Genomic DNA, 25145 nt, shown 5'->3' on the forward strand with positions numbered 1-25145 from the left:
TAGCACTGTTCAAGCTACAGTGCTTTTGACCATTACTGTGGAACCCTCCAGTATTTTGTATAAGGGCTGGACTTACAGCCTTGGAGATGTAAATCGTCTATGCTCAAAGGAGATCTAGTGCAGGTGGTGGTATTTCAAACATCCCCAAACTGTGTTACAATATGCCTCAGCTAGAGCCAAGTGGAATGTTTTATGAAATTTAACATGTGGTAAATTTACCTGTTGAATTCAAGGAGCCAGAATGACTCATAGTTTCTTTCCAGATTTCCCAATCACACTTATCTGCATCTTCACTAAATTTTTCCTAGTTACATGGTTGAAGTCACAAGGTATTTTTTTCTGATTCCCTGACAAGAGGAGCCTACCCCATTTTGCTCAAGAAAACCTGCACAATCTGGGGGGTGAGGGGTAAGAGCAGGACAGTGAGACAGGTATATGCCTATCTGCTGATACACCACAAAGTGAGCTTCAACAAAGTTTTAAAGCCATGGTTGTAACGAGTACCCTTAGGTATGTAATCCTCAAGTCTTTCTAATACTTACAGTCTTGGACTGGTATTCAGAAACATTCAAGTGTCTCTACGGTAGTTTACCAGTCAATTTTTACCTTTAAAAACTCAAGTCTAATTTGTCTGACGTCATAGAGAAATTATTTCTCCTGAAAGAAACTTCTCATCACACAGTTCAGCACAAAATGAGCACCACGGTCATTCTTTGTTCAAAAATGCCAAGGTGTATTAGACTACACATCTAAGACCCCTAAGACAAACTTGTAGACTCACTACCCATACATTCCTGGGGCAAGCAACAACGGCTAAAGTAAACTTTCCGCTACATTTTGTGCTCTTGGAACCTTCAAATGTCTATGAGCAGTTTCAATTAAATACACAAGGATGCCCTGTCCAAAACCAGAAGTCAACTGAGCCTGAAAGAACACCTTGATGCTGGAAAACCACTTCATCTCATACAAAATGCAGCTGGAGGAATGAATTCTATTCTATCTTAGCCCTGGTCTACACTTGGGGGGCAGTCAACGTAAGGGACGCAACTTCAGCTACGAGAATAGCGTAGCCGAAGTTGACATACCTAGATCGACTTACCGCAGCGTCTTCATGGCAGTGAGTCGACTGCCGCCACTCCCCCGTTGACTCCACTTGCACCTCTAGCAGAACTGGAGTTCCAGAGTCGACGGGAGAGCGCTCGGGGATCGATTTATCGCGTCTATATTAGACGCGATAAATCGACCCCCGATATATCGATTGCTACCCACCGATCTGGTGGGTAGTGTAGACCTACCCTTAGAATCAAAGAAGAGCTCAAGTAACAAAATTCTTATTCAGGTCTTAATAAACTTACCCAAAGATAGAATTCAAAAATACAGATGTGTATAAAGGAGTTGAGTCCATTTCCCTAACAATACATGACAGAAAATGTCTCTAGGAGAGGGGTTCTCAAACTTCATTGCACCGTGACCCCTTCCAACAACAAAAATTACCACACGACCCCAGGAGGGGGGACCGAAGCCTTAGCCCACCCAACTCTTGCCATGCTGGATGGGGGAGCCAAACCAAAAGCCTGATCCCACCGCCCTGGGCAGAGGGCTCAAAGCTGAAGCCCAAGTACTTCAGCCCCAGTCAAGGAGCCTGTAACCTGAGCCACGCCACGCAGGACTGAAGCCCTTGGGCTTGGGTCCTGGGCGGTGTGGCTCGGGCTTTGGCCCCAGGCCCCAGCAAGTCTAAGTCAGTCCTGGCTACCCCACAGTTTGAGAACCGCTGCTCTAGGGTTTGCCACAACCCAGCACTTGTAACAACCTTGTAATTACTTTATTACCATGGTACTTCATATCTTTATTACGTAGGTAGGACATATTCCAGCACAACAATAGGAGTCTGAGCTGGTATTCTGTAAGGTCTAGTAAAGACTTATATGCCAACTTACTGATCCCTTATTATCAGGAGGCAGATAATAAACATTTGTCATCCGTATCTCTCTACAGTACTGAACTGACCTCTTTCATGAGGTGAGGTGAGATTCATATTTAGACAAGACATATGCCACATTCTTCCTGAATTATTTCCTGTTGGCCTTGCAAAGTTCCTGTAGGTGATGGGAGAACTTCAAACTGCTACCATTCATTTGGACCCTGGCTCCTCATGGCTGACAAAATCAAGTAGGGATGCACTGGGTGCATTACTGGTGGAGACCATTAACGCCCTCCTAAAGATACTTTCCTCAAATGGAAAATTGTCAGACCCCTGCTCAAGGAACCACATCTTGATGTTAAAATTTTACTATCATGGTATTTCACTTATTCTGGTTTTGGACCAGGTTATTTAAGGCAACTTGACTTTGTCAAGCCAACTTCATCCACCTGGAGTGCTCAGTTTTCTTTGATCCTTTCAATCAGGTTTTAGATCTGGATATGATACAGGGATTGCACTTCCCGTGTTGGCTGATCTCTTCCAAGCAATGACATCCATGGATGTTTCTTTATCATCTGTCAGTAGCCATTGATATCATTGACCAGGAAGCTTTTTTTGCTTGACTGCAGACCATCTGATAGTTGTCTGGTTCCAGTCTTTTGCTTCTGACACAGATACCAGAAGGTGGTATCTATTTGCTTTTTCACACACACACACATACCCCTCTTCCTTCTTCAGGGCTTTCTCATGATATGACTCTAATTTGTCATCCCTGAATGTGCTATATACTGTCCATGTGTGAAAGCTACTGCAGGAAACATTGAGGCAGTTTGAGGTGCGATGTCACCAGTATTTGGATGACACAGAATTCTAGATCTTTCTTTAAACCCCAATGGTATAGACTGTTTTTGCTTTCCTGGCTGCTGACCAAAATAGGGATTCAAAATAGAATGAGCTCACTGAGGCTTAATCCAGACAAGATGGAAACGTTAGCTGAAGAAAGCATCTAGATAGCATCTGCCCTCATGATTGAGAGGATCTACCAAACTCACATTAATGGGGTGTGCACTCCGGAGGTACTTCTGGCTACCTAGGCCACCTGGAGCTTCAGAAGCAATTAGGGACCCAGAAGTGCCTTTTATCATTTTTATTTGGCATAAAATTGTGACCATTTCTCTTTGTGGGCCCTATCACAGTTATCCATGCCTTTATGATCTCCAGACTGGACTGTTTCCATGCATTCTACATGAGACTTGACAATCATTCAAATGCTACAGCCCAGTTGCTTATCAGAGCTGGCCATAAGGACCATATTGTACCAGTGCTCCAATGACTGTATTGGCATCCTATTTGCTGTGACATTTATTAGAATAAAAGCGCTGAACCCACCAGGAACAAGGAGTGATAACTGAATATACGATATATAAAGGAATAAGGTACAGCAACAGGAGCAAGGAGAAGCTTTCCATGGTTGAGCTTAAGCTCTGTTGGATGTAAACCAAGGCACAAGAAGCATCTCTTAGAAATATCAAGAGATCTTTTCATAGAGCCTCTTGCTACAGATAAGCCAAACTAGTTAGAGAAATGCATATACCTTTGACTATAAAGTAGACAATTACGAATCAAGAATTTGACCTACATGCAGAGGCCCTGGAGTCTGGACTTATAACTGTGAAACTAATACCTCCAAAATGAGAATGCAGAAAACATTTTAAAACTGTCAGTACATTTATAACTCCTAAAATGCTCATGACTTTTACTTGTGGTTAGCAAGGCTTCCCACTGGAGCTGCAGTGAAAGGTTTGCCTTGGTAGCTAATTCTGTAATTCTGATTACAAGTCGGTTATACTCCATAAGCTTCCTGTACATTGCAAGCCTGACAGTTCCCAGTGGGCTCACAATGAACAGTGGCATCCCCACCCAATTCCGCCTAGCATAGCACCCTGAGAGAGAGAATGGAAAATTCAAACTTATTTGAGCCTAAGGTGTGGCCTATATAGCTATATCAGCCAGCTATATAGCTTCCTGTGGGAAAGATTAATCAAATCAATAATGTCTGTAATAGCAAATGACACTTACCATTAGACCCTGAGCTATCTGCGAGCAGGCACCTCTCCCAAAATCCTATAAATGTAGTTCATTCTCTAGGTACAATCCAAACTCACACCATTTCTAATGAAAACAAAGTTCATCTTAATCCTTTTCCCCAGGCTTGGATGCTCTGATAAATCTTCCCTCACAACTGCTCAGCAACATGCTGGATCTTTTTTCTCCCCAGACAGCCACACTTCACATATATCAAGGTGGCACAATTGTCTCTTGACTCAAGATTCACCTACATTGTGTATGAGATTGTGAATAGCATCTCATGTAAACGTACCCTGACCCCCTTGGGTATGTACTTGCTTATGGAGCTAGTACAGAAGCCCGCATGTGGCATCCTCACTTCTATTTTTTCATGAGCTAGCTAGAGTACAGCTAATGCAGGTATGTCTACACAAGCTGCCATTCATATCCCTGGTTGCAATGTAGACATACCCTCAGTGAGTCAGCGGAACTCACTTAACCCCTTCCCATTCCATTAGAGTTTTCCTTATTGCAAAGCATTTATCCTAGTAAATAATAGGCTTTGAAAAAGAGTTACGTATGTGTTTAGCTGACCAGAGTGTGTATTGACATAAGCCTAACTGATATAAGTATTTTTTCCTTCAAGTTTCTCAGGTGAACAATGCATGCTTTACATAGTCCTACGCAGAGATGGATGTGAACCATAATCTCTGCTCTTTAGGAAGGTCAAAGTCCGACGTGAATCCAAGACTTGCATCTTAAGCCCATCTGAATGTCCATGAATTATTTTGTTCCTGGAACCTTGTTTTAAATTAACATTGCAAATAATTGTGATGCACTGGTAGAAAGTTATTCGTAACCAGGGCCAGAGTAAGGCAGTCCGGGATTCAAGGTACAGCAAAAAAGCACAGTCAGAATTAAACTCTATAAGAATTAAACTGTACCTGCAGCAATAATGATATATGGATCTCTCAAGAGAGTCAGTAATGATGTCCCTTTTTGAGTCTGTCAGACAATAACAAAATCGCAGGGTTAGGAAGGGCAAAACATCACCCATTATATAAAGTTGTTTTTTATGGTGGTACTTACTTCTGGTTGTGCTCTGGATGGTTGTAGAATAAATAACTGAACAGCTGCAAAAAGAAATCAATGCTGTAGCTGTTGTTTAAGATGGTGGCTATACTACACAGTAAAAATGAATGAATTAAACAGAATTATGAATGTTAGTATTTACTGACCTCCATCTAACAGAGCTAATCCTGCCAACACAAGGAAAGGTGCTGTCTTTCCCACAAACTCATACATCACACTCCCAAAAGGTGGACCCACTAGGAAAGAAAAACAAGGAAAACATTCATGGTCCTTTTTCTTTTAAGATTTCAGCATATTGGAGAACCAGTTCTCTTAACACTGAAATTCAATGCTAAAATTCCCATCCGTCTTAATGGTCATTAATTAAAATAACCAAAGCACTATAACTCAGTATAAGGAACATATTTAGATAGAATAGATTAGATTAGATAATTTCCCAGGGATTGTCGTCTGCAGTCTACAAACATTGCTCAAACAAGAAATGTCAAGCATGGGCCAGATCCCACTTGCTTTACTCACACAGTCAGGTCCACTGATTTCCCTAGTACTATCTGTGTGAATAAGGCAAGCAGGATTTTGTCCCTATGGAAGTAAGAATGCTAGAAACCTGACAAAGGGTCTGAAAGGTGCTCATGAGGATGAGTTTGGTAGAAATACTGATCTTAGAGCCTGTTCATGGTGCAGTCAGGAAGGTTTTTTGCCACTGACTTTAATTGGAACAGGATGGGCCCAAACCTTTGGCAGATCTATGTTCAACTCTTGGATTTAAAGATAGATTTATGTGGATGAGAACATAGCCCATAGTGTTTGTATTTCTAACTTCAAAGGCTTTTCCAAACAAACTGCAGCTGCACTGCTTAAAAGCCACCTATGTAACTGAGAATGAACAATGATATCTCTGGATGTTAATCACTATTCTCCAGCACACAGCTAAGGGGAGGCATTCTGAATCAGAGAAGATGATTGGTGACAGACTTTGAAAGTTACAAGATTTGTCTTCCTTTAGCAAAATGTATCTGCATATTAAATTTATTTTAACTTTTTAAAACTATTTTTAGTGTGCTCTGTTAATATAAACTGGAGATAGGATGACAAAATCCTGTTTCATAGAGGGGAGATACCAAGTGGAATCTCCTATAACATCCATACACTACAGATGTGCATTGTGGGTTTTTTGGATTTGGGGCAGGTAGTTGGTTGGTTTTGGGGTTTTTTTGTTTGTTTTTGTTCCCATTAATATTTCATCTCACTGACCTAATACTCCCATAGCCAGTCCTCCTAATGCAATTCCCATTGCATTGCCTCTCTCTTCATCATCTGTATAAACACTGGCCAGCATACCCATCCCTAAAATTTAAAAAAAAAAATTAGGCAGTTCTATAATATAACTTATTTTCATTATACACCAGTTTATTGAATATTAGAAAGATGTGATATTAGACATTTACTGTGTGTGTGTATATATATGCATGCCTCCACGTGTAACTCCCACTGAAGTCAAAGGAAGTCCTGCAAGCATAGATGGCTTATAAGGTTATGCCTCATTATATATGCCATTACACACACCAAAACTATATTAAAAGAACATTATTAGGTTGCGAAATCAAGCACTCATGGGAAATGCCAGAACGAAGGCTGCCTGTGCAACCTTACTTTGGACCCCTTCTATGTATTCATTATGATACAGTCACTAATTACATGATCATATACTACTTTTTTCCATGTAGTGCACCGCATGGCGAGTGCTCACTGAGTGAGCAGCTAGTCAATATGTTCTTTACTCCTTGTTCAATGTGTGGTCCTCGGCCTTATTTACTGTACACAATTCAAATCCTGACTGAAGACAGAATTACTAATTTCTTCATGGACTTTTCAAGGGTGCTCGTCATTATAGAATTCACAAACATTAATGCATATAGTTTCAGAACACCCCTTTAAAATGAGGGGATACTGACCTCTTTCTGTGGTCAATAGTATCTGCTAATTTTGGGTGCCCAAATTGAGATGCCTAGGACCTGACTTTTTCAGAGTACTTAGCACTATACAGCAGTTGATATGTTCAATGCATAGCTCCCATTGAATTCTGTTGCAGCTGCCAGTGTTCAGCAGTACTTTAGATCAGACCCCAGAGTCTCAAGTCAGGTGCTCAGAAAATGAGGAACACACAATTGGTGACCACTTGTGAAAAGTCTGGTTTAAGTGACTTGACTAGCATCACATAGGAACTGTGTGGCAAAAGCTGGGGTAGAATTCAATTCTCTAGGGCAGCATTCAACTACTTTAATCATGAGTCTATTCTTTGTCTGCCTGAAATCCTTTATCTGATTCACTACATTTTCTAACTTCTGCAACAAGTGAGGCTGGGGTCAGAGTAGGTCAATCCTGTGTACTGAATGTGGTAGGGTTTCTGTGGAAAAAATAGTATGTGATCATGTAACTTAAAGACTGTATCATAAAGCTTTTACATGCAGGCAATCTTAATTCTGTCATTTCCTAATTTTTTGAGTGTGATTTTGCAATCTTAATGTTCTTTTTCTCTAATTTCCTTTATAAAGGCAAACTGAAAAAAAACAAATTCCTTCATGAGTCAGGTGGCATGTGACAAGCAAAGGGGTCACCAGCAAGGCTGGAACCTTTAGAGCCACTGTACAGACTTCTGGCACTTGAGCTAACTGATAGAGAGTCTATGTGGACCAACACTAAAGGCAGATGGGACACTTTGCCACTGGATTTCACAGACATTTGCTGACAGCAGATGAATGGTGAGACTGGGAAGTGCTGATTCTGTTCCAGGCTCTGGAGGGGGAGTATACTGTAGTTGGCATAGACTATTCTTCTCATTCCTTGCCAACCATGACCCTTTCTGTCCTGTCCCCTCCAACCTGTTCCTCTCCCAGTCCTGTCTCTTTTCTATCCCTTGATCTTCATCACAGTTACATTCTCCTCACATAGACAGCCCCTTCTTAGGCTTCTCCTCCCATTCCTAGTCTTCTTGCCCAGCAAGTCCTAGTGCCCCTCCCCCTGGACTCCTCATCCAATTGATGTTGCTGGCATCACTGAAAGTATAGAAAAGATAGTTTTCCCTGCCATTGATTCACATGTCCAGACTTTGGCCCTGAACACCCAAGCAGCCCAGAGCTGCAGGAAAGTCCTGCTTAGCCCTGGGCTGGAGCATGCCCAGTGCAGATGGAGTCTTCATGGAATTTAGCTGCCAACCTCTTAACAAGTCTTTGCTTAGCATGTGCGTACTGCAATTTTGCAAAGACTTAAATTGACTAAATTTGTGTGGGCTTTCATGAAGATGGCAAAGGCACATCCCTGACACAAAGGCCACTCAGTGCTAAATTTCAAGTCCCTGTTCCAAAGCATGGAGGCTTTTCGTAACAAAAAAAAATAAAAAAAATAGATGACGTGATTTTTTTTTAAATGGTCAAAACAATGTGTTTTTCCCTAGCCTCATTCTTATTCAGACTCTCATTCTGTGCACTATTTTGATGCAAAATTTTCTAAATAAACAAATAAATAAATTCAGCCTTACGCAGACTCCTAGCATAGAAATCTCAGCCCAAACAGTTAAGGTTTGGCAAATTTATAAGCAACTGAAAACAAGGTCTTATAATGGGAAGTGGCAAGCTACCAGCCTTCAGTGCAGACATCTGTTCTTGCTGACCTTTTACATTGATAAAAAGAATTAAAAAAATCTAAAGACACTTCTACACAAGTATCTGAAAAAGCATAGATCTTTAGTCTTCTACAGTAACGTGACCCAAATACCAAAGAATTTGGAAGTGACATTTCTCTGAGATACTTTCAGCCAGCCTCTTGCATATAAAGTAAAATGAATGTAATTGAATTCTACATTTATTATTGAAACTGCCAGACAAAATACACAATTAAGGAAATGACTGTCACTAGAATGACAGGCTAAAATACAGTTAATTTAATCTATCATATACACTTTCATTCTTACCGGCCACAGAAGAACAGGAAGAACCCACTCCTTGAAGAGATCTTGCTATGAATAGTAATGTATAGCTTCCTGAGAAGGCAAACACTGCAGAAAAGGACGAGGTAGATTTTAAAAATCAAGTTAAATCTAACGAGGTTAAAAAGTTAAAGATATTTTAACAATCATGAAAACACCATTCAGCCAAGTGTTTTCTGTCACTGTTGTCACTTTCAATGCTAACCACATTATTTTCTCTTATTACATTTAGATTTGTCAGTGTTGAATCGTTTCTCCACATCTAAGCCTCCTGGTAACGCAGAAAAAAAATGTATACAAGCTATCTTTACTAATGAGTAAGGGTTAGAATATGCACTGGTCTAATGCAACTGCCCCTGCCTTCACCCCATCTCCCTGCACTGCTGCATTAGCATGGCCCAATTTGCAGCTCCGGGCATTGGGGAGAGCAGGGGCTGTACCCCAGATGCTCCTTCCCACAAGTAAGTGGGCAAAGGGAGGCTCAGCAATGGCTCTACTCTGCTTCCCACCGTGTTCTGCCTCACATAGTTGGCTGGACATGCAGAGGAATGTGTGGCACCCCTGTCAGGGCTCTAGCAACTTACAGCTCCTCCTAATAGGGGAGCACCAGAGAAACTGTGTCTGTGAGGCACAGTGCCTCCCAATGCTGCCCCTGGACAACTGCATCTGTGCACTGCCTCTTGCATAAAGCTGTATTTAAAGGCACTGTCTAGCCTCGTGGGTATTGCACCGGATCCTACACTCTACTCTGGAAAGACTCCCCACTGGCATTAGTGTAGGGTGAACACTTGTCCCTGAAAACAAGGAATGTACTCTTTCAGGGCCTGTTCCTGTGTCAGTTTTACAAAATCTGCAAGTTGGCCACTTGAAGGAGTACCCAACCAGCTGAGCTGGTGAAGCTGACAACTTGCTGGCTGAACGCACATGAGTCTCAAGTACCTCCTCCCCTGACCTTGCACAAGCCCTTGAACCAGCCCTCCTGTGCACTTATGGCCTTATTCTGTACTTTCACCAGTTTTCACTGACTTTGATAGAGTTACTGATGATTTGTGCTAGCGTGAGCCATAGTCTAATCCACAGGGTGGCAGAAAACAAGTCAGGTGAGTTTCCCAGATGAAGAGAAAGAATAGGCATCCTTTTCTCCTACCAGCTCATGTACACCTACTTGATGCCTACCAAAATCCCTCCAGACATGCATTCAAATCTCAGCACCAACTTCTTCCTGTAACAGGCATCCCAGTATTTTACTTTGAAAATAAGGTCCCCCTCTCCCCCAGCATATAAACATGGAGTCTTCTGAGAGAGACAGGTCTGCTGGGTCATTTATGAAAAATGCAGCATCTGCATCGAAGTATGCAAAAAACAGGCACTTACTAATTGTCGACACAAACATGATGCAGAAGCCAGCAAACATTGGAATCTGGTAACCTATTCTGGAAAACAAAGTCAACACAAATATATTTAAGAATGGTACTTTTTCATGCACACTTTAAAACAGGTTTGTTGAGGTGAATTCCTTGCTGAAGGCAAAGGACGGTTGCTTTTATGTATTAAGAAAATTGCAAAAACTTAGCAGCTCGGTTTGTGGGTTTTGGATTTGAATCAATGTATGCTGGCCACATACATACCTTCTCATTCAATAGATTGTGTTCTGTATTAGAAATCTCAAATGACTTGCCCCTTATAATTCTATTGGTCTAACTCTGCTATATTTATATTCTCTGCAATCCCCCTGGGCTTCAGAGACGTTGCATGGAGTGTAAGCCTGGCAGAATTTGGCTCTGCATATTGAACTCTGAAATATTCTACTAATATCTCACTGTTGGTTAAGAAACTATTCTGTTCTTCTCTATACACTGAAACTAGACTAGAAAGAGCACATAGAACAGTCCCACTAACTGCAGCGAGATATGGTCAGGCCAATGACAGACTCAGTCTACTAGCCCTTACCTGGGAAAAATTTCCATTGACTTCATCAGGAGTTTTGCCTACACTAGAACTGCAGGATTGGGCCCAAAGAGACTTAAAATAACACTTTGCTTCTCCTGAGGCTTCAGGAATACGAATACAGCTGGTCAAAACTCTTCATTGGCAATGTTTTGCTACAAAGAAATGGCTTTTTCATCAAAATGAGTATTTCCATGGTATGTGAGCCTTGTTATGTGAGCCTCAAATGTATTTGTAAAGAAATCCTTTAAGGGCTCCAAAACCTCACAGTGCTGATTGTTTCTTAAGGAGTGCTGAATGACCCTTCCAATGACTTGCAAGGATCAGGTCCTTAAACTGGTAGGCTTGATCAGTTTAGCACTGCAAGCAAAACAGTGGAAGAATTTCTATTGTAGAACTTTTGTTCCTTTTAACTATTTATTAAATCTTTTAATATATAGGGGGAAAACAAACACAATGAACTATACTTAAACTTCTCATAATGTTAACCATTTGCTACCTAACCTTAACTGTACTTGAAACATTTGATTGTATATAATATGAGTAGTTAAAATAAATATCAATTATTTGTATTACAGTTTACAAAAAATTGCTTATACAAATTCAAATAGTTTTAAATCTTATTCTGCCTTATCCTTATTTTATGTAAAAACTGATTTTTTAAAATAAAATAAAGAACAGAAGCAAACTTCAGGGAAGGGGGAAAGGTACAAGGAGAAAAGGAAGTGGGCAGAGAAGATGGAAAGGTGATAGGGAGAGGCCATGCATTTAAAAGGCTCATTCAGCTACTGTAGAACTTCCTTCAGTCGGTGTGCTGTATTTTTAAGCAATAGAATGCTGCTGAGTTATATGGACCAAATGGCATGGCCCTGAATTAAATGAAACTCTAATTGTTAATAGGAATCTTCCTTAATTATGGACTGCAGAAAATACACCTGTCTTAGAGGGGCAAATGCTGCACTCACTCATGTGCAGAACTCCCATTAGCATCAGTGCGAGTTCTGTATATGCAAGAAATGTAGAATATGAAATAAAAATCTGCAATGGGGATTGGAAGGGGGAGATTTGCTCTAAGTGCTTCTCCTATATTAAAAATATATGGCACAATTATTTAGGTATTAAGATAACAATTAAAGCAAATTGGTTAGTTTTAGGATTAGGTAACAGGACTGGGACTCAGAAAATCTGAGTTCAATTCCTAGTTCTGCCACAGGCTTCATGTATGACTTTGAACAAGTCACTTAATCTATCTCTGTCTCAGTTTCCCATCTGTAAAATAAGAATAATACTCCTTTTTTCTGTCTTGTCTACTTAGATTGTAAGCTTTTCAGGGCAGGCACCATTTTGTAGTATGTGCAAGTACCAGACACTGTCCAATGGGGTCTCTGGGAGAGTGACAAGGTATATAGGTGTCTGGTATGTTACTGGGTTGTTGTCTACCATCAGGCTGATCTGGGCAGGGGAGGGTGTGTCCCCTATTCTTTCCCAGCTGACTGAAGGTAGAAAGGGTTATTAGCTATTAGTCTGAATTTTATTCTGATTTTGAGTTTACATTTTCTGGAAATAAAGCAAGCCCTGAACAAAAGGTTGTGAAAAAACCTATGATTTGGACTTTATTTTTCTATCCCTAGCTGGTGGTCTGAACACCAGCTTCCTTGGTGGTACTGCAATAAGAAAAAAGGTAAGGAAAGGGAACAGATGGGAAGGAAATCCATATATAAGAAGCCGACACTAGTTGTTCTGAGAAAAACATGTTTGGATGATCAGTGAAGAAAGATGTGTTTGTTGGCTCAAGTTACTATAGCCCTGGATCCCTCCACTATCGAAATTACACAGGGAAAGGAAAGGCTTGCCTGAAATCTTGCCCAGGGTTTGGGGAGATATTGATCTGATGCAGCATCACCAACTTGGCATGGGGCTCCTGACTCACTAGAAGGCAAGGGCTGGGTAACAAATAAGCTTGGGAAAACCCTCATCCATACCTTACAGATGTGCAGTGTCTCTTCCTGTTTGGTCCTCTCTTAATACGCCTTTCAGAGTAACAGCCGTGTTAGTCTGTCTTCGCAAAAAGAAAAGAAGTACTTGTGGCACCTTAGAGAGTAACCAATTTATTTGAGCATGAGCTTTCGTGAGCTACAGCTCACTTCATCGGAGTGGGGGGAGGGATAGCTCAGTGGTTTGAGCATTGGCCTGCTAAACCCAGGGTTGTGAGTTCAATCCTTGAGGGGGCCATTTAGGGATCTGGGGCAAAAATTGGTCCTGCTTCAAGCAGGGGGTTGGACTAGATGACCTCCTGAGGTCCCTTCCAACCCTAACCTTCTATGATTCTATGATTCATACCATTTGCATACCGAAACGGTATGCATCCGATGAAGTGAGCTGTAGCTCACGAAAGCTCATGCTCAAATAAATTGGTTAGTCTCTAAGGTGCCACAAGTACTCCTTTTCTTTTTTCTTAATACACCAGCACATCCTCCTAAAATAGCAGATGTGTGCTAATAGCAGCAGTTGGCTGCTGTGCAACCATCAGGTCCTGATCTGTAGCTAAGCACCTGGGAGAGAGACTCCTTGGTGCCACATTAGAGCCATGGCCCATCCCATCCAATGAGCTATCTCCAACCATGGCCATACCTGATACATCAGAGGAAGAAGGTCAACCCCCACCCAGAATTCATGGTGGGGGAGGATCTCTTCCTGACCCCTATAGGTGACCCCTCCAACAGAGTTTACAATGCACAGATTAGGAGTATGTGCTCCAATCAGATCAGTTACTAAACTTTTTTTAACATGTAAATAAGCCCACAAAGCAACTATTTTAATTACTCCTCCCCCTTTCTCCTGAGCCACTCCCCCTCGTTGCTCTGTGGTGCTTTGTGTACAGGAAAATGTTGTGACTATGCAAAGGGTTAGAACATTTCATGTAGCTTCTGTTCCCTTCCCATGACTTTTCTCCCCAGATTTGTGATATCTCTACACCATACAGCAGAGGAAAACCCTGAGACCTGTAAATCTCTTCTGCTCCTTTTGCTTTCACTCTCTTTTTAATTCCACAAGTAGGGAATTACTTGCTCAGTGGTAAATCTGAGACAAAATCCAATATGTTTCAAAGGGCTCTCTGCAGCTAGAAAAGCTTTCGGAAGTATTTCTGACTTCAGGAAAAATACCTATCGTTAATCAGTGGGGGAAGGCAGCTATGGATAAAGTATGTATAAATTGCTGAGATTCAGTGACAAAATGGAGCCAATATTACAGAATTGTCTGGTAGTGATTACACTCATGTAACCCTTCTGCCAGGTGGCATCGTCATCAACAAGGTTCCATATCTAGGGGTTCCTTTTAACAGTACAAGACAAATCCAGCTCAAGCCCCCACCCAGAAATCTGAAAGAACTAAACACCCCTAGGTGCCAAGAGGTAATACTTTCTTGCTCCCAAGTACCAAATCTATGTATGACAAAAGAAAACTTTTATTAAGAGCCAAAGGAAACTTATTAATTTGGGAAAACTCCACAATAATGACTCAAAAGTAAGTACACAATAGTGAAGTAACAATAAGTAAAACATCTGCCCCATAGTATCTTGAACACAAGTCCTTTGCTTCAGTTTCTCACCTTGCAGAGTGAAAGTCCAATGGGTGAATGTCCCTTTAACATGCCACTTCCCTCTGCTGCACCCCCCTCACAGTTGGTTGTCCTAGCTCAGTGAAGTGCCAGAATTCAGAGGAGCATTCACATGGGTTTGCCTCCTGCCCCTGAGCATATGAGCAAGAATCAACCAGCCAAGCACCTGGGAGAGAGACTCCTTGGTGCCACATTAGAGCCATGGCCCATTCCATCCAATGAGCTATCTCCAACCATGGCCATACCTGATACATCAGAGGAAGAAGGTCAACCCCCACCCAGAATTCATGGTGGGGGAGGATCTCTTCCTGACCCCTGTAGGTGACCAGCTGAAACCCTAAAGCATGAGCTTTTTGGAACCTAAGACATAAACCAGAAAGTGAGCCCTAGGGCCTCTTGAGCCCTGCTCTCTGCCATCACAAGCAACACCACCATGCAATTCCACTCATAAATTTGCCCAGTTGTCTCTTAAAACTAATTGTGTTGTTTGCCTCCACAACTCCTATTGGAAGGCTGTTCCAGAACCTCACTCCTCTGATAGTTAGAAATCTTCTAATTTACAGCCTGAATTTGTTCAGTTTATATCCATTTATTCTTGTGCCAGCATTGTCCTTTAGCTTAAACATCTCTTCACCCTCCCTGGTATTTACCACCTAATGTATTTATGGAGAGCAATCGTATTCCCCTCTCAGCCTTCTTTTTGCTAAACTAAACAAGCCAAGCTCTTCCAGTCTCCTCTCATCAGGTAGGCTATCTTAGTAGTGCTTCTCTACACCTATTCCAGTTTAAATTAATCTTTCACACATGTGGGTGACCAGAACGGTACACGGTATTCCAAATGTGGTCTTACCAGTTCCTTGCACAATGGCATTAATACTTCTCTATCTCTACTGGAAATACCTACATTGCATTTGTCTTTTTCACAGCCACATCACATTGGTGGCTCATTGTCATCCTATGATCAGCACCCCAACACCCAGGTCTTTCCCTTCCTCTGTTGCTTCCAACTCATCAGCCTCCAGGCTGTAGCACAAATTCTTCTTATTAGACCTTAAGTGCATATTCTTTCACTTTGTACTATTGAATTTCATCCTATTTCTGTCACTCCAGTCTTCAACGTCATCCAGATCTACCGATAGAATATTCCAGTCCTCCTCTGTATTGATGATGCCTCCCAATGTAGTATCATTAGCTCCTCCAATCTGTGCCAAGGTCATTAATAAAAATATTGAATAAAACCGGTCCCAAGACCAATCCTTGAATAACTCCATTAGTAACTTCCTTCCAGTCTGATAATTCACCTTTCAGCACAACCCGTTGCCTTCTCCCTTTTAGCCAGTTACTTTTCCACCTTACAATTCTTGTACTGATACCCATCTTTCCTAATTTAACTAATAATTTCTCATATGGTACCATGCCAAATGCTTTACTGAAATCCAACTATATTAGATCTACTGCATTTCCCCTTATCTAAAAAATCCGTTATTTTCTCAAAGGAGGAAAATAGGTCACTCTGGCATGATCTATTTTCGGTAAACTCATGTTACATTACATTCCCTGTACCATTTACCTCCATGAATTTAATTATTTTTTTTCCTGTCCTTTAGTCATACAATAAAGAAAATAACATTTCCTTGCCCCTACATCCAACACTAAAGTAAATTTTAACTCACAACAGCCCAAAATGATCACTTTGGCAATGCAGGTCTGTCTACTGATCACCTAGGCAAAGTAGGTGTGTCTGTGCAAATGTGGTTTGCTCCGAGGGAGGTCCCCCCCCCCAATTCATCAACAGCAGGAAAGAGTTCATTCAGATCCTGGTTTACACTAATTAACGAAATTACCTTATGGTAGTGAGATAAACCATTGATGGGTTTTGTGTTGCAATGAAATAAAATTGAAACAAGGCAAAGGTAGCAGAAACAGTGTTTTTTGTTACTCCCACTGGTGCAAACACTTTGATTTCAGTGCCATTATTCCAGAGAAGTATTGGTGTAACTGAGAATAGGCTATCTGTGTTCTGCGTTTTGACATGTTTACTCTGAGAATTCTGCCATTTTCAGCAAAGGAAATTTAGTCTATCATCTCACTGCTGCCCTGTTACCTAATACTTCTGTTCTCTTGGTCCAGGTGAATGGGCCTGATTCTTAACCTCCTTACGCCTTCTGTAGTCATTTACACATGTAAATGGTAGATCATCAGCTGAACATGACTCCTGTGATGCTGTGGCCAGAGAAGAGCCACAAGAATTATTAAAGCATTAGAAAACATGCCTTACAGTGACAGAGCTCAATCTATTTAGCTTACAAATAGAAGGTTAAGGGTGACTTGATGAGCCCATACATATGCATGTGGTGGAACAAATATTTGATAGTAGGCTCTTCACCCTAGCAGACAAAGGTACAACAAGATCCAATGGCTGGAAACTGAAGCTAGATAAATTCAGAATGGAAATAATATGTAAATTTTTCACCAGTGAGGGTAATTAATCATTACAACAATTTACCAAGGCTTGTGGTGGATTCTCCATCATTAACAATCTTTAAATCGAGAATGGATGGTATAGTTCCAAAGGAATTATTTTGGGCAAGTTCCGTGACCATATATTATGAAGGAGATCAGACTAGATGACCACAGTGGTCCCTTCTGGCCTTAGAATCTATGAATCTGTGTGTAAACTAAATATAAAATGCTGTTTTGCACCCACTTTACATCTATGTAAATGACTACATAAGGCAGCAGGAAGCAAACCCAAATATTGTTAAGGGTCTTACCTCTTCCAACAAACTGTCACTCTGCATAGCTAAGGTAGCAACAAGCTTCCATTATTATTAAGCCCTGTTTTTATTTCTCCTGTAATTTTGTCTTGGAAAGTATGTTTTGGATTGAAAATTGCCAAATGTGCATCAGATGCAAAGGAGACTTTCTACAAAGTTAAAGAAAATTTAAGTTATAGAGTTAATACCATGTAATTAAAAACTTATCCAGATCTGAGATGTTCTGGCTTTTGTTTAACATTTCATTTTCTCTTTTTAGCTCAAATACAGCTTGCTACTACCTTTTCCAAATAGTTAAATCCCATGCATGAGCTATACTAAAAGAACATAAGTTGAGATTTAAGCAAGGTTATTAATGATTGTTTGTGGATAGCTGCAGGGATCCATCCTGCTGCCATTAATGTCAATATGAGGGGGGAGGGGGGAAGGACCGGGGGTTTCTGTTATTTTAAATGGGAACAAGATGAGCTCCTACAACCAAGATTTTCCAAAATGTCCACTTATTTTGGGTGCTTAACTCATTGGGCAAACAGAAACTGAAGCACTGAGTATTTGATGCCCCTTTTGAAAATACTAGTGTGGGTGGCTGGGTGGGTGAGAGAGAGAGAGAACACTACCCTATAATCGCTGTCTATAACTTAAAAAGAACATAAAAGCACTTCTATAACAGACAGCTAATGGTGACTTCCTTCAGCTCAAGGACTAGGGAGCTGTGGTTTGGGAGCTAAAGGACAAAGGTTTCAGTCTTTGGCCTGATGTTGCTTTGTTGTAGAAAGTAGATGGTTTCTCCATAATTAAGGTTTCAAGCACTTATCACCCTGGTTTTGACAGTGTGGGATGATTAAATTACTTATTTTTAAAATCATATATTTAATTCAGGTTGAGACTTTGTAAATCTAATTTGATGATTTGTGCTATTGCAATTTTAGATTAAAATTTATAATGTACTACATTTTATAAAGACTAGGGAGTGGGAGGTTAAATGCTACTACTGCTAAAGGTATCTTACCTGAATTTTACAAAACTGCTACAGGGCAAAACAAAATACTGAAAATTAAGGCTCTCAGCCTGCAAATACTTAGGCAGGTATGTAATTTTATTCACAAGAATAATTCCCCTGACTTAAAAATAATTACTTGTCTTTAAAGTTAAGCACAGTACATATCTATATGCAGCAACAGGGGCTAAAACTGACTTGAATAAATTTTTTCTCTTAGTGGCATTAAAATCTTTGACCTGGTGGCGTTAAAACCTTTGTCACTTCAAAACAAAATTGCTTCCGTATTAACAATGAAAAATTATTTATACTTCAATACATCTAAAAAGTTCACAAACATTTTGTTATACACATGGGCCAAATTTTTCAAAAATTAGGAGCCTAAAGTTACGCCCCTAGGAGTTTTAGAGAATCCAACTCTGAAGTCAGTTTGGAGCACAAGTCACACTGACTTCAAGCTGCAATCATTGAGGGATAACTATAGCCTAGTCACATACTTTTAACTTTCTTGACTTGTAAATGTTCAATATATCAAAAGTTGATGTTAGTTGCAAATATGGCAAGTGCTATTTGTTTATCAACCTTGTGTATGAGTTTGTGTTATTTCACTAAGGATATTAATGAGGCCCTGAACTTGTCTTGTCCAGCATAGGGGAGGATTTTAAGTGTGAAATTTCCTAGCAGAAAATTCTATATAAAATCTAAAATTCTAACAGTTAGAGATTGCAAGACTTAGAATCATAGAATCATAGAATATCAGGGTTGGAAGGGACCCCAGAAGGTCATCTAGTCCAACCCCCTGCTCGAAGCAGACTTCAAAATGGCTGCTTTCTGAAACATTCAGTAGGTGTCTAATATTTGTTTCTGTCCCTCTATCTGCTAAATGAAGTCAAATTATACTGTCATATTTGAATCCTAGATAAATCCTAGATTTTGACATTGGCTTGTGCAGGAGCCTGTTTTCAAGGGAAGAAATAGTAAAATACTTGAAATTGCCACTATGTGGAAGCTGGACATGATTCACTGTCTATGAAGTGGGAACACCATGGCAAAGGAGAATATTTTCATCATCTATGTCCAAACCAGTCTAGGCTTCTTTTCAAAAGTCGGGGGGAGAGGGGCGGTGAAACCCCACCAGATCTGGTAAACCTGTTGCAGCAGATGACTCCCTACCCACTCCACTCCAAACCCAGGTGAGGAAGCAGGGATCAATTGTGACTGAGTTATATGATCCCTGGTCTGCTCCTGTGGCAGCGTGACTGGATTCTGCCTGTGGGCTTATGGAAAAGCCACTATCTAGCTCTATATTTGCTTTTTTAAAGTGACTTTTACCAATATTTAGAGCAGGGGTCTCAAACATGTGGCCCACAGGTTTATTTCCTGCAGCCCGCCAAGCTCCCCCCCCACCCCCCGCAAGTTATTTCCTGTCAGCCTCCAAGCTCCCCTTCCCACAGCTCCCCCGCCCCCAGCGTGCCGCGGCCCCGCTCCTCTGCCTACCTCCAGGCACTTCCCACCACCAAACAGCTGTTTGGCGGCGCTTAGCGCTTTCCAGGAGGGGAGGAGGAGCAGGGAGCAGCTCAGGGGAGGAGGTGGAGAAGAGGCGGGTCAGGAGCAGGGATTTGGGGAAGGGGTTGGAATAGGGGCAGGAAGGGGGCAGAGTTGGGGTGGGGACTTTGGGGAAGGGGTTGGACTGGGGGCGTGGAAGGGGTGGGAAGGGGCAGGGAGGTGGTAGAGTTGGGCTGGAGGTGGGGAAGGGGCAGGGCCTCATGGAAGGGGTGGAGTGGGGGCGGAGCCAGGGCAGGCGGGTGGAGGGGTGTCACTGATGCCGCTCTTGGGCCAATGTATTAGTCCTCATGTGACCCCCCCGTGGTGATTCGAGTTTGAGATCCCTGATTTAGACTGAAAGCAGACTGCGCTATTCACTCTTGCATGGCAAACAATGGGTATGCCTACACAACACAAGCAGTGCATGGGCTGGGGTTCTCAGACTGGGGGTCATGACTCCTCAGGATGTTGCAAGGTTATTCCATGGGGGGTCGTGAGCTGTCAGCCTCCACCCCAAGCCCCACTTCACCTCCAGCATTTATAATAGTGTTAAATATAAAAAAAGTGTTTTTAATTTATAAGGGGGGGGTCGCACTCAGAGGCTTGCTGTGTGAAAGGGGTCACCAGGACAAAAGTTTGAGAACCACTGGGCTACCCTATCTAAGATAGCTTGAATCTAGCTAGCACAGGTAACAGTATGAGGCCTATACACAGTTTGGCCTCAATATTCAAATGCTCCTTCCACCCATGTTACTCCCCTACTACGCCAACATAATAAAACCACCTTGATAAGAGACGAAGGACTTATGTTGGTGTAGTTAGGGCGACACAGTGTGTATGTGTAGACCAGTGGTCACCAACCAGTTGATCACAATCCACTGGTCAATCCTAGAGGATCTCCCAGTCAATCACGATCTCTGGAGTGCAACGGGGCTGCCGCTAAGGCTCCCTGCCTGCCCCGGCCCCACGCCGCTCCCGGAAGCAGCCAGCGCAGCCCCAGGGCAGGGTGCGTGGCAAGGGTCTCCCTCCACGCGCTGCTCCTGCCTGCAAACACTGCCCCCCCGCACCTCCCATTGGCCGGGAACAGGGAGTAGTGGCCAATGGGAGCTGCGGGGCTGGTGTTTGCAGAGAGGGGCAGCACACAGAATCACATGCCCCCTCTCCCACCCCCAGGGGCTGCAGGGGTACATTGGCCCCTTTCGGGAGCGGCGTGGGGCCAGGGTAGGCAGGGAGCCTGCCTTAGCGGCAGCAACGCAACACTACAGACCAGGACCGCCGGAGGTAAGTGCTGCCCGGCAGGAGGCTACACCCCAGCCCTGAGCCCCCTCCTGAAGCCAGCACCCCATACCCCCTCCTGCACCCTGACCCCCATCCTGCACCCCAAGCCCCAGCCCTGAACCCCCTCCCAGAGCCAGCACCCCAAGGCCCCTCCTGCACTCCAACCCTCTGCCCCAGTCTGGAGCCCCCCAGCACCCAAACTCCCTCCCAAAGCTTGCACCCCTCACCCCCTCCTGCACCCCAACCCTCTGACCAGGCTCAGCCCTGAGCCCCCTCCCACACTGCAAACCCCTCAGTCCCAGCCTAGAGCCCACACCCCCTCCCAAACCCTTACCCCAGTCTGGTGAAAATGAGCGAGGGTGGGGAAGAGCAAGTGACTGAGAGAGGGGGGGAATGGAGTGAGCAGGGCGATGCTTTGGGGAAGGGGCAGGATAGATCCTGGGTTGCTCTTAAATTCAAAAAGTGATCTTGGGCGTAAAAAGTTTGGAGACCACTGGTGTAGACACTGTGTTCTTTAGATCCACTGTTGGATGTTATTCTTGTCAATTTCTGGGCTCCACTGGAGCCCTGAAATTGACAAGAAAGCTGTCTCTGGGTCTCCACTCCAAACTGGGCTGCCACCAGACTCCCAGCTTGGGCTGCTGTCCGGACACCACACTCTCTGTTTGGAGCCCTGCTGCCCCTGAGAGTTCCAGCTTCCTGCCGAGAGCATGGCAGCTGACCTGACTCCGGGTGTGGATTTCCCTGCCTGAGGCAAGAAGCTCTGGGCAGCTTCCCCCTAGCTCCCATCTGGGAGCACAGAGGCAAGCATAATGTATTGTAGACACAACCTCAGGTAAGACAGCACAGTGCAGGCTTTGGAGCAGGCTAGTGAACAGAATATGTACCCAAGATCCATACAGGGCTTATCCTGACTGCATTGCACTGTCTGCACTGTTACTGTTTCCCAAACTAGCTGGATGTAAACTAGCTCAGGTAAGCTAGTCCAGGTACAGTTTTTTCTGTGTAGACATACCCCTAGTTCTCTAAGGAATATCCATATTTTGTCAGCTGTCCACTGAATGATGCTGGAATGTACAAAAGCCATTAGTTAGCATCACTCACTCCTTATAATTCACTAATCTAGTAATTAAAATTAAAACCATCTCTAACTACACAAAAGAAAAAAGATGGAAAAAAATCCTGAAAAACTCTAAAAACAAGTAAAAAGAGAGCCAGTTACAGCTGCAAAGTGAAATTAATGTAATTATCGGTTGCATCAAGTACAAACTTGAGTGCTTAAAAGGGCACATTTCTTCATTTCATTTCTTCATACATTCTGAACAATAACCCAAAATAAATATCATTCTCCCCAGAAATCTAAAAACAAAAACATAACATGCAACTCTTTTGAGAAAGAAACATGCTGAGCTTCTCACCAAAAGGTTATAAGACTTTTTTTAACATGGACAAAACTTATTTTTTCCCCAATCCCGTTCTTGGAAATAGCAGAACCATTTTTATTTAAACTTTCCAAAAAAAAATTCAACTTGAAGACGACACCCAGTATGGAAAAGCTCAGGCTGAACAATTTAGTTTGGCAAAGTTATTAACAACTGAAAACAGGGTATTTATAAGGAGAAGTCTGTGGCAACCATAGGCAGTGCTACCAGTTCCACCTATAATAAATCAATATTGTTACACTTTCTATTTAACCTACAGAGAGAGAGAGAAATAGCTGTTATAAGTTCTTCACCAAAAAACTCTGCTGTGAGGTGATGAATATATTAATTGATGATATTTTCCTTAAAACATCCCTCAAAAGAAAGTATTTAGATACTGAGGTCAAAGTAAAAATTATACATTAAACCACAACACTCAATGGATTAAAGTTAGGGTTATTGTGTCACGATCACATTCTTTTCTGTATATTTAAAAAGAATATACTGTTTGTTTACAAGGCTCAAACACTTAAACAGGAAATTAATAATTAAGGACAACATGAATTTTACACTGCCCGCATACAATATGATAGGTAATACAATGGCTCACAACACTCCCTCCCATTGGAAAAATGTCCAGGAAGTGTCCGGGAGGAAATCTCAGTGTGCAACCTCTCAGAAAGCTCTCCCGACATCTCATCCTTCTGATGAGAAGGAGGGGATAGCCATGTTTAAAAAATAATAATAATAAGCTAGGCGGACCATTCTCAAACCTAGTGGATCCCAGAGATCCACACAGATCCCTAGAGATCCATAGGAGCTCAGGGCCATCTGTGTGGAGGTTTTGTGCCCCGGCAGTGACCACATCCAGTATCCTCCCCAGAACACAGCTCCACAGGAGCAATGTCACCCCTCCCAAGACACAGCTGCATCAGGACTTTGTTCATAAAATACAAACAGATATGAACCCATAATTATGCACACACCCTTGCTTCCAGGCACTTACACGTGTTTTTTTTCTGAAGAAACTACATAAACTGTATTACCAATGTGACCACTTAAATTGACCACTAACAAAATCAATAGAATACTTGTAAATGGCATATTATTAAAAGATTACTATTTCTTATATGAAAGTGTCTGTGTGTGGGATATATCCTTGCAAAATTATAATTAAAATGTATCAATCTAGGCAAATAATCTACATGCCATCTTTATCATAATTATGACTGTTGATGAATAAATTGATAGGAGTTGCTGATGAGCAACAAAAAATCCCTTACATCCACTAGGCATTTACATAAAAATTTTGCAAGGAGGTCTGAGATGAGATGAGAGAGAATCTTGTTTAAAGGTTGGTCTAAACACAAACTTGCACAGATTTAATGGATGATTTGACCAGTGCAAACCCCACTGTACTATATATCGCTATATCAGTTTAAAACTAAAAATTTAGTTAAACTGTTACATCTTCTGTGTACAGACAAGCACAAAGATTTAAGAGGGATATCAGTTTTGACTTCAGAAGCAGAAATATCTAGTACTTCCAATGTTTTGATTGTCTGTATAACTGGCATGCATGATAAGCATTGCATGCTCCAATAAAAGAAAACCATCTGACCAGGATAACATAACAGAGAGGTAGCCAAAGACCACTTTCCAGAGAGAAAACTGTTTGTTGAAAGAACAGCTTACATCTAAAACACAAAAAATAATGCTTTGTCTTTAAACAAAATCGGAAGTAACCTTGTACACAGGGATCCTATATTCTCATACATCTTACTGATTAGGTAACGTCACTGTGTTATGCCCAGGGATTGAAAGAAATTGAACGGGGAACACGCACACAAATCATTAACATTAAAACAGGGCTTTAAAATGATGTTCATTAAAAATGTAACTCCCACAATTGCTTAAAAAAAAATCTATCAAGTTTACAAGTATTGTACTTTGTGCACATGGAACTCCTGTCCACATATTCATCATGTCACTTATTATGATACTGTCATTTCTGTACTACTTGAGCTATCATCAATAAAATAACCTCTAGTCTGTTCCACTTACACCAAACGCTTAAAATAAACTAAATTTATAAATGCACTATCTCCAAACAAAGAACACCAGTGCTTCATTTATTTTCTTTTTGAATTTCATTGAATAAATACTAATAGTATGAATACTATAGCTGTGGTTCTAATTCCATTCAAATACATTTTCAGCAATGCCCCCTTTAAACACACTTCCTTTCAATATTTCCATATATATGACATCTACAAAAACACATTTTGTATGAAGACATTGGACCAGAACATCAGCTAATGTAAATCAGTGTGACACCATTGATTTCAATGATCCTCAAGCAGCTGAGGATCTAGCAGCCTATATTGTAGTTCAGTGATGGAACAGCAAAGCATCAACTATATATGCGATAGTCTTGCTCCCTTTCCCACTGAGGTCAAGCACAGCTTTGCATTTTTTTTTCCTCACTGTATGCTC

General features: G+C 41.8%; 1 protein-coding gene across 3 annotated transcripts in view; it reads right to left on the bottom strand.

Moving 5' to 3' along the window:
- Positions 1–25145, bottom strand: part of SLC18A2 (solute carrier family 18 member A2) — a 52712-nt gene that overhangs the window by 20934 nt on the left and 6633 nt on the right. For all 3 annotated transcript variants that reach the window (XM_073354251.1, XM_073354250.1, XM_073354249.1), the window contains 6 exons: positions 10440–10498; positions 9051–9134; positions 6335–6427; positions 5227–5316; positions 5078–5121; positions 4933–4993 (listed from right to left, as the gene is read on the bottom strand). In XM_073354251.1, the coding sequence (XP_073210352.1) occupies positions 4933–4993; positions 5078–5121; positions 5227–5316; positions 6335–6427; positions 9051–9134; positions 10440–10498 (431 nt within the window). The remainder of the gene's footprint in view (positions 1–4932; positions 4994–5077; positions 5122–5226; positions 5317–6334; positions 6428–9050; positions 9135–10439; positions 10499–25145) is intronic.

This window comes from Lepidochelys kempii, chromosome 7 (assembly GCF_965140265.1).
Source record: "Lepidochelys kempii isolate rLepKem1 chromosome 7, rLepKem1.hap2, whole genome shotgun sequence".
Lineage (NCBI taxonomy): Eukaryota > Metazoa > Chordata > Testudines > Cheloniidae > Lepidochelys > Lepidochelys kempii.